The 15943-nt window shown below is 37.8% G+C and overlaps 1 protein-coding gene across 1 annotated transcript in view; it reads left to right on the forward strand.

The window, feature by feature from the left end:
* Positions 1-10362, forward strand: part of TPO (thyroid peroxidase) — a 37314-nt gene extending 26952 nt beyond the window's left edge. Inside the window, exons 8-13 of the mRNA XM_019282144.3 lie at positions 25-283; positions 808-978; positions 1763-2000; positions 5628-5836; positions 6665-6835; positions 10082-10362. Of these exons, the coding sequence (XP_019137689.2) occupies positions 25-283; positions 808-978; positions 1763-2000; positions 5628-5836; positions 6665-6835; positions 10082-10242 (1209 nt within the window). The 3' untranslated portion in view covers positions 10243-10362. The remainder of the gene's footprint in view (positions 1-24; positions 284-807; positions 979-1762; positions 2001-5627; positions 5837-6664; positions 6836-10081) is intronic.
* Positions 10363-15943: the final 5581 nt, after the last annotated feature.

Consider the following 15943-nt stretch of genomic DNA (forward strand, 5'->3'; position numbering starts at 1 on the left):
ATGTTTCTTTTTCTTTTCTTTCAGATTATTACTTTAAGAGATTACATTCCCAAAATCATTGGTCCAGATGCTTTTAATCTGTATATTGGCCTTTATACAGGTTATGATCCCACAATGAATCCTACGGTTTCTAATGTATTTTCAACAGCTGCTTTTCGTTTTGGTCATGCAACAATCCAACCAATAGTAAGGCGATTGAATGCTCAGTATTTAGATGATCCTGAACTCCCAAATCTTCATTTGCATGAAGTTTTCTTTAGTCCTTGGAGGCTCATTAAAGAAGGTATGGTCTTATTTAAACTGGTTTTGTTGATTTTTGGTTTTTTTCTCCACAGAATATTGTAACTTTTTTCAAAGTTATTTATCCTGAATTAGGAACTGTCACATTTATCTAATTAAATCATTTATTTAAGTTGTTGAATGGATTCCAGAGTACTAAAAAGAACTCAAATGATAATTCTCACTTAAATAATTGACTGAATCAGAAAAATGTTACTCTCCAGATTAAAACAGTCTGGTAGATTGACAATAAAAGGATGAGTGATGATGAAGATGTTTCTTTTTTTTGTGGGGGGGGGGATGAATTTATTAACAGGTTGCAAGTTCTTTTACACCTGAAGAAGATGGAGTTTTTCATAGCACTATTACTTCTACTTTAAAAGAAAGGAAATTTTTACGTATGTTTGAATGTAAAAGCCTGTGTGGACAATGTTTTAAAAACATAGAAACATATATGTACGCACATTTGTTACGGAAGTTATAATGGTTTATATATATGATATAATACCATTATTTTTATGTTTAAAGGAGGCTTGGATCCTTTACTAAGGGGTCTTCTAGCACATCCAGCAAAACTGCAGGTACAAGATCAACTGCTGAATGAGGAGTTAACAGAAAAACTATTTGTGTTGTCCAATAATGGTTCACTTGATTTATCATCATTGAATTTACAACGTGGCCGTGACCATGGTCTCCCAGGTCTATTGATTTTTCTTGATTTTTTTCTTCCAACTGGTAACTGAAGTATAATTGCTTATATTTGGGATGTAATCATAAGCTTTAAATAATAGCTTTGGTAATCAGAAAAGTAACTTAAATCTCTTTCAAAATGTAAGTTGTTAATATTTTTAACTTTGATGGAAAGAAAGTATTCTACAGCTTTTGAGATTAAAATAATCTGGTAAATCTAGAATCTAGAAGAACAGCACCAGTGAGTGGATTTGGTTGTGCTCAGTGTAGGTACCTGAGGCTTGTTCTTGCTGGAACCAGCTCTGAGGAGTGGGGGTTTCTGCCTGAAGCAGCTACTTCCCATCAGCAGGCTGTCCCCAGCCTGTGGGATGGGTCAATTTAGGCACAGCCTCATCAGCTCCACCAACCACAGATGGTGTTAACAGATGTCTCCAGGAGCAGTGTAGATGGCTTAGTTAGGTACTTACCTCATTTTAAGAAATATTAAATGTTTGTTCCTGGTTTTTTGCACTACATTTTTTACTCCAGGCAGCCCAGGGTAAGACTGAACTAACAATCAAGGAACAATAGCCCATCTGGCCATGGGTATACCTGCTTAGAGGAAGACCCCTGAAGCTTAGTTCAGATCCTGCCATAATTTGTCTGATCAATTTAACCAATAATAGTAGACTTTTTTATACATAACTGTCTATGAATATGATTGAGGTTGTCAAAATCCAGTGCTTATAAATTTATTAATTTCATATATCATGCCTAACAGACAAATCTAATCTTCCTTTAATCATATTTGCAGGTTATAATGAATGGAGAGAATTCTGTGGTTTATCAAAACTGGAAACTCACACTGACTTGAATACAGTAATAACCAATCACAATGTCACTGAAAAAATCATGGAATTGTACCATAATCCTAACAATATTGATGTTTGGCTTGGCGGTCTCGTAGAAGACTTTCTTCCAGGTGCTAGAACTGGTCCCCTGTTTGCATGTATAATTGGAAAGCAAATGAAAGCACTAAGGGATGGTGACCGGTGAGTTTATTCTGCAGTCAAATCATGTAGAAACCCGGTAGCAATGGAGATTTTACAGCCACTTAAATATGTGTCAAACAGATAATTCTTTACCCCTTGCACATTTTTGTCTTAGCTCCTTCAGTTTTTTGGGGTGAACTTTTAATTATTCTTTGGTTCGTACATCGTCTCTATTCCAGATGACATGGGGGTTTTTTCTGTGGTACGGAGGTGTCCAGCTGTGCAGTCCTGCTGAAAATGCAAGGTGCCACCAGAAGTTCATTTTGGCAGGGGCCAGTAACTTCTGGGTGGATGGGTGTAGTACTGTGCAGGTTTTATTCCCCCTGAGTGCTGCACTGGGCTCAGGAGCTGGAAGAACCTCAATATTTTTCTTTGGTAACTGCAGCAAAGTCAGAAGGGATAGGCAAAAAGCTGTGATTCAGGCTTCATAGAGGGGATAATAAAAACCACATACCTGGCCTTATGGGAATTGGGACCACAGAGTGTTCCCAGAGTTGACTCACTGGACACAGCATAGTATGTCACTTTAACCAGCCCTGCACAGGTGCCACCAGGATCTTGTGCCAGTACAACCCTTCACACCAGAAAAGCAGGAGAAATGCAGCTTCAGGTCACAACGGGGTAGAAGAAGCTGTCTATATCTTGCTATATCTATGAAGCAATTATAAAACCAACCTTTTTTCATTTCTGTCATGTGCTTGTGGCAGTAATTTTGGATCTCATGAGACGACTAATTTTAAACTGCTCAGACCATGCTAGCAGGGGTGTTTTAAGTACATCTGGTCCTTACAATGACCTTTAAGCTCCTCTTATAAGTCACTGTTATGGAAAGAAACCATTATGGAAATAATCATCCAAGGAAGAATTTAAATCTGAACTTTAAAAAATGTTAATTAATTAGCTCACAAGAAAATGCAATGCTAATCATAACAGTGGTGTCTTACTTGCAGGAACTGTAGAGAGAACAAACATTCTATTCAGCTGTGTTAAAAACATGGTTGAAAGTAATCTAAATTGTACAGGCATACTTGTCCCTATCAGGGGAATGAGTACCTATGGAGGTCCTTTCAGCCTCCTTTCTATTATTCAGTGCCTTACAATGTTACTTAATTTTCAGCGTCTTATAATACTACTAGCCTGAAATAAATATAAGCATAATTTAATACATTATCTCCAAACTGAGAAAAAGACAGTTCTAATAATGACAGAATTCCCCAGGTTTCTGCCACAAAGTTTGTGGCAGCTAACTTAAAAGCGAAATGGTGTTCTGTCATTAATAACAAAGAAACCACCTAAGAGAAGTTAGCAGTATGTAACAACATGTTATGGTTGTCACAAAATAAGAATGGAAAAGTCTAACCCTCATTGCAGTGTCTGGTCAGGTGGAGTGTTGGGTGTTATCTGTAACTGCACCAGTGACACCTACATGCACTAGATACCCTAATTGACAGGTCTGTAAGCAGGGATATAAAATAACTCTTCTAATGTATTCTTTAAGTTCAAAAATCAGGACTATCTGGAATTTTCATCTGACTAAACTCCGACTTCTGATAGCCCTAAAATCTTTAGTCAACAATCTGACAAAACAGTAAAGGTTTTCTTCTTCCTGTGTACGAAACTCGGGCACTGTCTTAACCCTGACCGCATGACCTGAAACAAATTGTTTCTGATCCATTAGCCTTCTTCCGTCTCTTCTTCCTCTGAATATTTTTGTGATCTCCGGATTTGAAATATTTGGGAAAAAATTATTTTCATTTTCATTCTTTGCATAGGGATTTGGTCACCTGATACAAAATTGAATGGAGCAAACCAAAGTGTTTGTTAGCGTAAACACCTATCTGTTGGATAGATTAAAAAATCATTTTTCATTTAAGCCTGTAGATAAAACTGAATTTTGTGATGAAAGTAGAATAACTTTTAATGTGTGTGAAAGGGGAAATGAAAGGTGTAGGAGAACTGAGTGGAGAAAAGTCTTTGATGGCTTTGATTATGGGAAGGGGCCTGTAATGCTCAGGGAGGTTTCAGGATGCTCTGAGAAGTTTAGGAACCATGTGCAGGTGAGGTGGAGGAGGAAGGCTCCTTTCTTTTTTTCTCCTTCCAGCTCCTCCATCTCTCCTGCATTTCTTGTCACAGTGCTGCTGAGGTGTGGGACATTCACTCCACCCCTGGTTCTGTACATTGCGTCCTCCTTCAATATAGGCAAATTGGGACAGGTTTTTTAACAAATCAGGCTGCTGAAGGTAACTACTGGCCTAAAAATAAAGCCAGTTTTCCAAAATTTTGCATGCACTTACCTTATTTAGCAGGTATACTCCTGTTGTCAAATTTGCCCTGACAAGCCATGCTAGGGCACACTGGCAGTCTCCATCATCCCCAGAACACAAACAGAACTACCAGACTTCCCATTTGCATGGTACTTTTACAGGCAGCTCATAAAAACTTCAAATGCTGCACATGTGCCAGGTTTGCATAGATTTCCACAGTCAATATTGCTGCTCCTTTCTATCAGGCAAATGTAAACACAAACTCGCAAACTTCTCTAGAAACCCCCAGCCACGTGCCCCCTGTATTATGGATCATAAGTCCTGTGTTAAACCTGAAGTCAGTCTGTACTGTGTGATCACTCCCATACTCTTTTGCTGACTGTCCTCAAGCATGTTACCACAAATCCTGCCTAGCATTTGGGAAAATCCTAACTGTCCTGAGCCTGAGTACCACAGGGAACTAAGCAGTTTAGCAGTGCTTATCACTTTTAGTGTACTAATAGAAATGTTCTATCAAACTCTCCAGAAGTATTTTTGCCATTAATGATGTCTTTGTATACAAAATGTTTTTTCTTTCTTTTTCTGCCCAGTGTGTTCTTTCCCTTTACCTTTAAATGTATATGTATATGTGCATGCATACATATATATTTTATATAATGTCACCATTTGATAGATACACCTTTGTAGCACAAACTGGTTCCTCTGCTCTGGCACCACACTCCTGAACTGACAAAAATAAGCAGCTCTTTTTTGTTCCAGATAGTCCCCTTAGCTTACTTTTTGTATGATCAAAAGCATAATTACTGTCTCATGTTTTTCTACTGTAATTAATCTGCATAGCTACAGGTTTCTTAGCAAATTAAGTATTCCTTATTAACCAGAGAAGCATTCAACAATACCTGTTTTCCTTGCAACCATTCAGTAAGGGTAAGCAGAACACAAAAGCTTTGGTATGGGGAAATCTATTATGTCTACTCCTCTAATTCTTCTGTAATTTATGCTTTAAACATTTTATGAGTGAACAGCACATACTAGTGTGCATAGGCATAAGGATCCAGTTCAGTCAAATCTGTTTCAAGTTCTCCTCTCAGGACTGTAAGTTTTTTTGTGGACCTGTTTAATCAATGAAAAGCAATTCTGCTGGCTTTAGCACATTACCTGAGTTGATCAGTACATTAGACTCGCACTAGCCTTTTTTTGACTGGGTCTGTATGGTCATGGCATTTACTTTTATTATTGTTGTATTCACCTGTTTTTGCTGTAATTCTTATTTTTGGTCTTCTATATGAGGTACTTTGAAAGTAAGAATAAACAGCTCTTTGAATTTGATCTTTTCAAAACAAGTTTCTATCAATCTTTCCAGATTTTGGTGGGAAAATGATAATGTTTTCACAGAAGCTCAGAAGCATGAACTCAAAAAACATTCATTGTCCCGCGTGATTTGTGACAACACAGGAATTTCTGAAGTGCCAGCAGATGCCTTTCAACTTGGAAAGTTTCCACAGGATTTTAAGCATTGTAACAATATACCTGGGATGAATTTAGAAGCTTGGCAAGAATTTTATCAGGAAGGTAATCTAGTAGTTACTAATCTTTTCTGAGGAAAGGGGAGAGTAAGGAGCAATACTGACTTTGGTTGTAGCAATCTTGAATTATGGGTCTGAATCAGACCTTTAGTATTTCTGTCATGTAGAAGTGGGATCATAGGACCATAGAACCTTTTGGCTTGGAAGGGATCTTTACAGTACATCTAGTCCAACCCACCTGCAATGACCAGGGACGTATTCAACTAGATCTGATTGCTCAGAGTCCTGTGCAACCTGAATGCAAATGTTTCCAGGGATGGGACATCCACCACCTCTCTGGGCAATTTGTGCCAGTGTTTCAGAGCTGTCATTTTAAAAAATTCGTTCCTTATATCTAATGTAAATCAACCCTCTTTTAGTTTAAAAACTTTACCTGTTGTCCTATTGCAACAGGGCCTAGTAAAAATTTTGCTCAAATCATACTTAAAAAACTTGTTTGAATTGACAGGCTGCAATAAGGTCTCCCTAGAGCCTTTTCTCCAGGCTGAACAATGCCAACTCTCTCAGCATCTCTCTTCAAAGGAAAGGTTCTCCAGCACTCTGATCATCTGTTTTATCCTACTCTGGACTTGATCCAACAAGTCCATGTCCTTCTTATGTTGTAATGCTAGTTTTATGAGGATTATAAGTCAAACCTGTGGTATTCCATATAGATTCTTTTCCAGAAATTAACAATTAAAATCTTGATCACCTTAAAAAATATGAAAAATTTCACTGAAGTTAATATTTATGGCAATAATGGAGAATACCATCCATTTGCAAGTGTAAGGTGGTAATTTTTTAAAAGCCTGTAATACAGACTCTCTATTTGTAGATGAACTATGCGGAACACCAAAGAGTGTGGAAAATGGTGATTTTTTATACTGTTCAGAATCTGGAAAATCTACAGTGACTTATACATGTCACTATGGATTCCAATTACAAGGAGAAGAGCAATTAACCTGCACAAGTAAAGGATGGAACTTTGAGGCTCCAGTTTGTATAGGTATCTATTATTATTATTATTATTATTATTATTATTATTATTTTTTCTGAATTTTCTTACAGATAAAGTCCAGCATAGCTCATCAGATGTGAATTCACTCTTATGCTCTCTTGTAGTTAGCCTCCTGGGGATATAGGTGTAACAACACAATAATGTGAAACTCTCCTTTCTCCAGAATTGCTATCTCAATCTCTACCCATTCTGATTCAGCAATCAAGTTGATGATAGGGAAATGGCAATAAAAATTGCCTAATTAAGCAAAAATCAAGTCTATTAACAGCTGGCAGGGGAGGGACAGGGGGGAAAGGGGGAGGAGGAAGGAGGAAAAGAGATAGCAAATCAGAATTATACATTGCTTCCTCCTACGTTCAACATAACAGCATCGCAGACGGTTGTCATTTTCCTGGCATTGTTTCAATGGATGCTCTAGATAAAAATTGAGCTCTGCACCACTAGGTCATGTGTCATCCTAATAAATTTAGTAAAAGTGAAAAAAAGATTCTATGAAGTGAATAAGTGAAATTAAGGAAATAAATAATCACTTTAGGTCCAACCTCCTTCTCCCTAAGAACTGTGACAAGATTTTCCAGAAGTTAATTACTTCTGCAGGTAAAAAAGTAGAGCAGGTGAAAAATCAGTAAAAAGATATTTTATTTCATGCACATTTTCACAGAAACCCATTTCTGTTATTTTAATCACTCTTTCATCTTCTGTTTCCTTTTTGCCTTTTACTGTTCAACAGAATAGGTTAGAAAGAGAATGTGGAAAATATTTCAAGACTTTCACTCTTCATGTTAAGAATGAATTCTCTCTGTTCACATATCAAATGTGTGTGTTTATAATGGGGGTGTGTACACATATACTCATATATATATATGTATGCATATATATATTCACGCTGCTCTGCTTTATAAGAACATGAGAGAAAACTAAACCCAAAAAGGCCCTATTTCAAAATAAATTATGGGTGGCAGTAAATGAATTTGAATGCAAGTACTGCAGCTCATCCACAATAAAGTCTGCTTATTGGTATTTCTGTGATAGCAGAATAGAAAGCTTTTCATTCTAATTGTATACCTGGTATGGAAAAAGTCAAATGAAATTTGCAGCTCTTTTCTTTATTCAAATCCTATTTATTCACTGCATTCCCCCCACATAAATTCCATATAAAGAAATAAAGCTGTTAAAAGAATTATAATAAAACCTTTTCAATAGATTAATGTTCTGGCAGTGAATGGAATAAGTAAGTTAAATGAGTGACTCATTCCTTGTCCTAGTTTCTTTTAATATGTTCAGTAATGTAAACAAAAGACTGTATATTTGCTATAGGAAGACAAGCTGCTGCATATATTAAATAAGAAATGTCTTTATTAAAGGAAAACCATCAAAGCCCACTTATGCAGATGCTACTTGAGTTTTACAGTAGAAAGCACTTTGTTCCATGCATGTCTGTGCAATATGTTCCCATTCTTTTAAATGTTCAGCAAATTAGGAATAAATCAAGCAATATAATGAGGAGGATAGAGCTTAGCATTTCTGCAGATGGTTTCAAAATTATATGCTGCTCTGGAAAAGACAGAGTGGCTTGCTGGCAAAAGCATAGGATTCTGAGAGCTGTTAATTCCCGCTTGCTAACTTGCGCTTTGACTGATATAATTTCTATTGATTCAGGAAGTTATTTAGTGCTAGAATATGCTATCTTCCTTTATATTAAGTCTGTCATACTCCTAATAGATAACTCTGATTACTTTGCTTTAGTAAACTACTGCTCTCTGAGTAGCAGAGCAGAGCTGGTCAGCTCTGACATGCACTATTTAGTGATGAAGAAGAGTTAGCTAGTTAGCAGATAGCATGACTATGGATCTACAGAAGCTGAAGCAGCATATTTGAATTACAGCTCAGGCAAAGGCACAGGTTTTCTTTCCTGGACAATGATTAAGCCAGTGAACATTAACTCAAAATGTAGTTTTGAAGGGAGTAATACTTACTCAGAAACCTTCATCCTGAACAACAGATTCTTTTCCTGCTTCAAAGAAGTGTTATGAAAGTTATTTTTTCTTAAGGGTTCTGAAGTTTAAGATTTTTCCTTGCTGTGTTAGTCTTTTCACTGTCTTAGTTGATAACTATCTTTGAGCACAGCTACTGTTTCCTACTAAAATTAGAGAATCGGGCTTGATCCTATTTCCAATGATAGAATTCCCTGAGTGCTTTGAGTGACAATCCTAAACTAAGTCAGTAAATACAGGTCAGTTTTTAATACTGATTGAAAATAACTACTTATATTGATGTAGCAGATCAAACATTGTGATAGAGAAGGAAAGGGATAAAGCCAAGACACTGAAGACTTGGCTAGTGGTCCACGTATGGGTTTGCAGTGCTTCACAGGAGCATTGGTCAGAGACATTAAACAAGCTGTCAGATATACAGAACCAATGGGAAATTAACTAAAATAACACTGGACACTTAGTCAAATGACTTCAGTCATGCAAGTAAATATTACACAGAAAGAAGAAAGGTGCAGAAATAGGAAAAGACCGCTTCTTTTTCCCCCTTGTTGAGTACACTCTCCTGCACTGCTGTTTCCCATTTCATCACATAATCAGAAAGTGAGAGTGAAAGATCTTGAAAGGCCTCAAGAACAATATGTGTATGCACACTTTCTGATGGATAATTGTTCATCTGCTCAACATTCTGCCAGGATATTGTCATTTCACAGAATTGATATAGCATCTAGAAACAGCCATCCTTGCAGTGATATCACAAATTCTGGTTATAAATTTTGTAACCAAAGCTAATCTGAAAACTTGGCTCCTCAAAATCATGCTTTGAAGTCTACAGAACTGTATCTGCATTATTATTTTCACTATCTCAACAGAGCACAGGATGAAAACATTTATAGAGGAAATCAAAGTCTTAGGACATAAACATGCAAGAAGAGCTCTCAAGTTTAGGGTTTGCATTTTTGAAAATCCAGCCAATTGCCATTTGTAGCTTTTGATGGATTACAAAAGCAAATTTTTTTCTTCATCATTTCCAGCTTTAAAACAAACAAACAAAAAAATCAAGCAAAACAACCCTGCACTCTGTGCTTTAAACTGTAACAATAATTTTTATTATTATCTGTGTTTCATTGAAAGTGTACAATGCCTTTCATTTATGAATACTTGTAAAAAGAATGTTTATGAGAAATTAGTAGCCCCTTTGTAATTTGCAATTATTATTGATCTGTGTGTATTCATTTTGCAGACATCGATGAATGTGAAAATGAAATTAATCCACCATGCCCTCCTTCTGCTATATGCATTAACACTAAGGGCAGCTACAAATGCCTCCACACTGATCCCTACAAGATGGCAGAAAATGGAAGAATGTGTATTGGTAATGGTTGTGAACATACTGCCCATTAAAACTTTCTCTGATCCATTTTACAATGCTGTAAAAGTTCATCAAATTGGGTTTTATTGAAGAGTTGTTAACATATGTGAAAAACCTCTACACAACCGTGGGCATAAAGACACTGACAGGTTCTGTAAATGAAGGTGTTGAATAAATAATACTGTTACAGAAATAAGCTTTTCATTTCCATTCCTCTTGTATATAAACCACTAAGTATTTCCTGACAGTGCATATGAAGAGGGAATCAAATCTGTCTCCATTTCTCCTAGTTAGTATCTAAATTCAGCATCTAAATATCAACTAAGTCCCACCTGACACATCCCAAAACAAACAACCCTTTCAGAGCTAGCAGAAATTATGCATTTTCTTGCTTTTTTCAGCTTTTCAGCATGCATGGAAGCTGTATGGTAGAATTTTAGGGGGAGTATGAGTGCAGTTGCCCACTGAAGCTGAGCATTACCTGTTTTGGGGAAAGCTCCATGAAAACCTACAATCCAAACTCAAGTGAATGGATATTTGCTTAATCTAAGTGCTCAAGGGAAGCACATAATGCTTAAACCACTCAGATCTTGCATACAGAGTGCTGTATGCCACACAATCATAAGCACACTGAATCTCACTGATGGCACATTTCTTGTTTCCTTTTTCAGAAAATACCTTGGTTATGATGTGGGATCACACTGTCCCTTACTATAAATTGCTTTAAGAAAACACAAAATGATAATTCCCCAGCAAAAAAATACCTAATTGCAAACAAACAGATATCTTCAATGATATGAGGTATATCCAGTCAGTTTTCCAGCTCTGTTTCAAAGTCACATTGAGCATATCCCACAAGTGAGACCTCATTCCTCAAATGACACCTTAAGTGAGGCCCTGTGACTTCATCAAAGGCCTAGGAATGAAGTACAGTGGGAGACTGCACTAACACAGCAGGTACACCAGTAGAAAAACCTCCCCAACAGGAGGTTGCCAGAATGGACCTACCTCTCTCTTGCTGTAGTAAAAGCAAATGCAAATCCTCAGGGCCTACTTTTTATGGGATTAGACTAAAAAGTTATGGTGGTAGCCATTCAGATTTTCATCTGAATCAGAAAATAGAAAAAAATCCACCTTTTTTTTTAGGTGTTTCTTAACTTTATTATTTACAGTTTATTCTTTTATCCATTCAAACGTGGTTACATTTATTTATTCCTCTAAATCCAGAGACAAATACCTGCTTTAAATTTTAAATTAAATTTAAAGATTTAAATAAATTAGTTTAACTTAAATTAATTTAGTTTAATTTAAAGATGTTAATTCACTGGTGTTGAGTGCAACAACGATTACATGAGGACACTGCACTGGCACATGGCTGCTGTTGTAGTGGGTATGTGCTGTGGACTTCCTGATCAGGAAGAAGTAGATGGGTCTTCAAACAACGGGAAGATGCTTTCTGTTCACAGACCCTGGCCCTCATGGGGAACTTTACACATTGTAAGGACAATACAGCAGGGCACATGCAATCTAGAAGATTTTTGGAGAGCATTGACAGCTTCCTGACAAAAGCTGATCAAGGAGACAACAATGAAAGGTGCTCTGTGGGACCTGGTGCTTAAAAGTGGAATCACAGAACGGTTGAGGTTGGAAGGAACTCTGGAGTTCATCTTGCCCAATTCTTCTGTTCAAGCGTATCACCTAAAGTCAGTTGTTCAGTACAATGTCCAGACAGCTTTTGAATTATCTCCAAGTGTGTAGGCTCCACAACCTCGCTGGGCAAACAATACCAGTGCTCACTTACCCTCCCAGTAATAAAGTGTTTCCAGAAGACACTCATTGTATACCAGTTTGTGCCCATTGCCTCTTGTGCTGTCACTGGGTACCACAGGAAAGAGCCCAGCTCCATCGTCTTAGCACCTTTCCTTCAGATATTGATACAAATTGATAAACTCCCCTCTGAATCTTCTCTTCTCAAAGGCTAAGCTGCCCCTGTGCTCTCTGCCTCTCCTCATAGGAGAGATACTCTAGACTCCAATTGTCTTTGTGTCCCTTCTCAGGACTCTTTCCATTATGTCCATATCTCTGTTGCACCAAGGAGCTCAGATGGCCCACAAAACTCCAGATGATGCCTCACCCAGAAAAGAGGGGAAGGATCACCTCTGTTGACCTACTGGCAATACTTTGCTTAATGCATCCTTGTAGTGGTTTGGTCCAAAATACTCATTACTGTTTATCTGCTGTGAGATAAGAATTAAGAAATGCAAAGCAGGCACCAATCTTGAAAGAAGTTTATTAACGGACCTAAAAGAAGGAAAAAAATCTACCACCTTCAGAACTCTCCTCCTTCCCCCACCTTCCTCCCTTCTCCCACTGACAATGTAAAAAGACAACCCTTAAGATGTTCAGTCTGTTTACCACTTCCATAATAACCTTGTTCAGTCCATTTAGAAAGAGAAGTCTCTTCTTGCTCATGCTATGAAAACATTATCACAACGAGACAGCCGCCCCACTTCCAAATAACTTTGTTCAGTCCATTTTAGGAAGAGGAGTCTCTCTGCCTGTGAGTCCCTTCCCCCAACTTGCAGCTTTTCCCGCAACTGCTTTCGAGGATCCACTCTTGAAGTTTTTTGGGGTACAATTTTAAGGTTGAGCCCTTCAGAAACAAAAACAGAGGCCCTTCTCCTTCCCTGGGAGCAAAGGGTCTTCATCATCTTCATCGTTAGGACTATCTCTGGGAGCATCTCTAGGGACTGAGGTTTTCTCCTTTCCCATTTGGAGCAAAAGTCCTCATCTGGTTCATCTCTTCCCTGTCCAAACTTCTCATGAAATTACAGCTGCGTCAGCATCTGCCTATCTCGGCGCAGGTGCTTTTGCTTACGAGTTGAACACTCCACCCCCCATATCTTCATGGAATTACAACAGGATACTCTGATATATCATAGCTTCACAACAGAATTTCAGCTTTAAGCATCTCCTCTCTCTCTTCCCTCAGGTTTTCAGCTCTTCACAGCAGTAAAAGGGTTAATCTCACCTTGGCCTTGCAGCTTTGCATCTGGAATGTTGAATTTTTCTTATCGCAGTGGAGAGGGGGGAGAGCCGAGCCACTCCGGCTGCCCACGGCAAGGCAAGTGGGGTGGATTCCATGGCTGGAACAGGTCCATCGGCTCCAGGATGGCCGTGGCCCGGCCCGGCCTGGCCCGAGCAGGACCTGGGCCAGGCCCGCTGGCCCCCACACGGGGCCCGCAGCCACCTGTCCCAGCACCGGAAACGAGAGAGAGACTGGAGGGGGAGTTTGTCTATTCTTAAGTGTGGATCACAGAGGCGGTCACAACTTTAAGTGGCTTAAAGAATTGTCCATATTCAAACTGGCCAGCTGATAGGTTCTGTTAGGTCACAGAGGAAACTGTAAGCACCCCTCAGCAAGGACATCCCTTCCGGGACTATGCTTGCTAACCTATGACAATCCTAGGACACCATCACCTGCCTTTGCAGGAAGAGTGCATTGCTGACTCATGTTCAGCCTGGTATCCACCAGGCCCCACAGGTCCTTTTCTGCCAAGCCGCTTTCCAGGAAGTCATTCGCTTGTGTGGACTGGTGCCTGGGGTTTTTCCTTCCCAGGTGCAGGAGTCTGCATTTCCCCTGATGAACTGTGAGGTGCCTGTCAGCCCATTTATCTCATCTGTACAGGCCCCTGGGCAATCTGCCCAAGCTGATCCTGCTTGAACAGGGAGATTTGACTAGGTGACCTCAAAAGGTCCCTTCCAACCTCAATGACTCTTTGATTCTGTGTTTAGGTAATGAGAAAAGGGACAGGTTTTAGCAGTGTTTTATATAGTTTCTCTGTAAACTGTGTGTAAACCTACATACTAGTGTACATCTCTCACTGTCATTTCTCCTACTTTTTGAATTGAGAAAAGAGTCAATTAGATACTTGATAGTGGATTGCTCACAAAAATATTTTTAGTATTAAGGGAAAGGAGAATGTTACAGGTAAGTGTATTCTAGTTTGTTTAATTTCCATATTAAAAAAAAATGAAAATTTTACATAAAACAAGCCTTTTGTGTTTTTACTTCAGATAATAAGTTTTTAACAAGGTCATTGAGTGGCTTCATTTGTTGCTCTATTGTTTTTGCATTTTTAAGGACATCATTCATAAGGCCTAGCTAACTTCATCATACAGTTAGAATGAGGTTTTGAGACTTTGTAAAAAAAGGCAGTGCAACACTTTTCTAAACCAACATATTGATAATAATAGATGAGCAGCTGAAATTGAGCAGTAATAAGAATTTGGGAATCTGCAGTATAGAGTGATTTAAAATTATGAGAGCACTTCACATTATTATGAGCATTTCAGTCTTCAAAACTAAAATGCTCTTTAAAATTTTGAAGAGTTCTAGTAATGCTAACTATTCAATACTGTAAATCTATGTAGCCTTCAATCCTGCTTTTATTGATGTAATTCATCAGTAGCCTCAAGGCTTTCTTTTCTAAGTTTGGATAAGGGCTTTGACTCAGATGGAAACTTGTATAGGATAACTTTATTCAGGAATTGAATTTGTTGAATTGCCTCAAATAAAGGTTGCTCATCCCTTACCACTCTGGCCCTTAGTTTGTGACATTTTTTGTAGTAAAGAAAACAAACCAGACAAACCCCAAAGAAAAACAAAAACAAAAAAAACAACAAACAACAAAAACCCATAAAATTCCCTATTTTCCATCTGTGCATGCTCTCACCACATTAAAAAGATTGTCACAATTTAAATATCTTCACTGTTGACCCACAGTTATTTTACCTCTGCATGAAAAAATTTACTTTAAAGATTCCCCATAGTCTATTGTAACCTTTGGATAAATGTTCTTACCTTTTTGCATATTTTTACTGCCACGTCAAAGCAACATAAATCCTGAAAATGACACTTCCTTAAACTTTGATGGAATTATAATATTGGACCAACTTTCTTTGCTGTGCTGCAGAATGCAGAATGCTAGAAGGAGTGACTCATCACAGCAGGTGCTTTAGTCTGCAAAGTCAATTGGTACTCTCAGCACTGCACCCTGCGGGCTTGAGAAAACCAGATGGTTTGAGATGGCAAGAAACAAGACTTTTGAGACTTTTATCAAAACTATAGGAAAAATATGGCTCATTTTGAGAAAAAATTACAAAAGGAGCTTTATATTCTGTGCTAGTCAGGTGCTTAAAAAATTGATTTTTTTATATGCTCCATTTTGTATTTTCCAGTGGATGGATTCATGTCATTGTAAAGACTTAACTGAGAAACTGAGATAAATAGTGATCTATATTCAGGGGTAGGTAAAGAGAGTAGACTGAAGAAAAGAGTTCAGCACTTCAAATTAAACATGTACTAAACTGAAAACACAGTTTTATTCCACTAATGACTGGGATGTGTAAAAGCAAAACTAAGTATTGAATTAAAAGAGAATAGGAAATGGTTTTTAGCAGCATTGTTTAGCAGCTATGATATTCTTTTCTGACATATCTCCTTTAATTAGATTGTTTCAACAAAAAATATTAAAACTCTAATATGATTTCTGTGAGTGCTCATGGCAATCACTTTGTGCATTTCAGCATACATAAGAAAAGTTTTTTATATTTATAGTTAGTTAAAAGCATTCACAATTACAAAGCTAACTTACTGGCATAATAAATTTTTAAATTTGTACAACTTCTGGTGAAAAACTAAGAAGGAATTAACATTCTCATTTTACTATT

This window comes from Corvus cornix, chromosome 3 (genome assembly GCF_000738735.6).
Source record: "Corvus cornix cornix isolate S_Up_H32 chromosome 3, ASM73873v5, whole genome shotgun sequence".
In the NCBI taxonomy this organism is placed as follows: domain Eukaryota; kingdom Metazoa; phylum Chordata; class Aves; order Passeriformes; family Corvidae; genus Corvus; species Corvus cornix.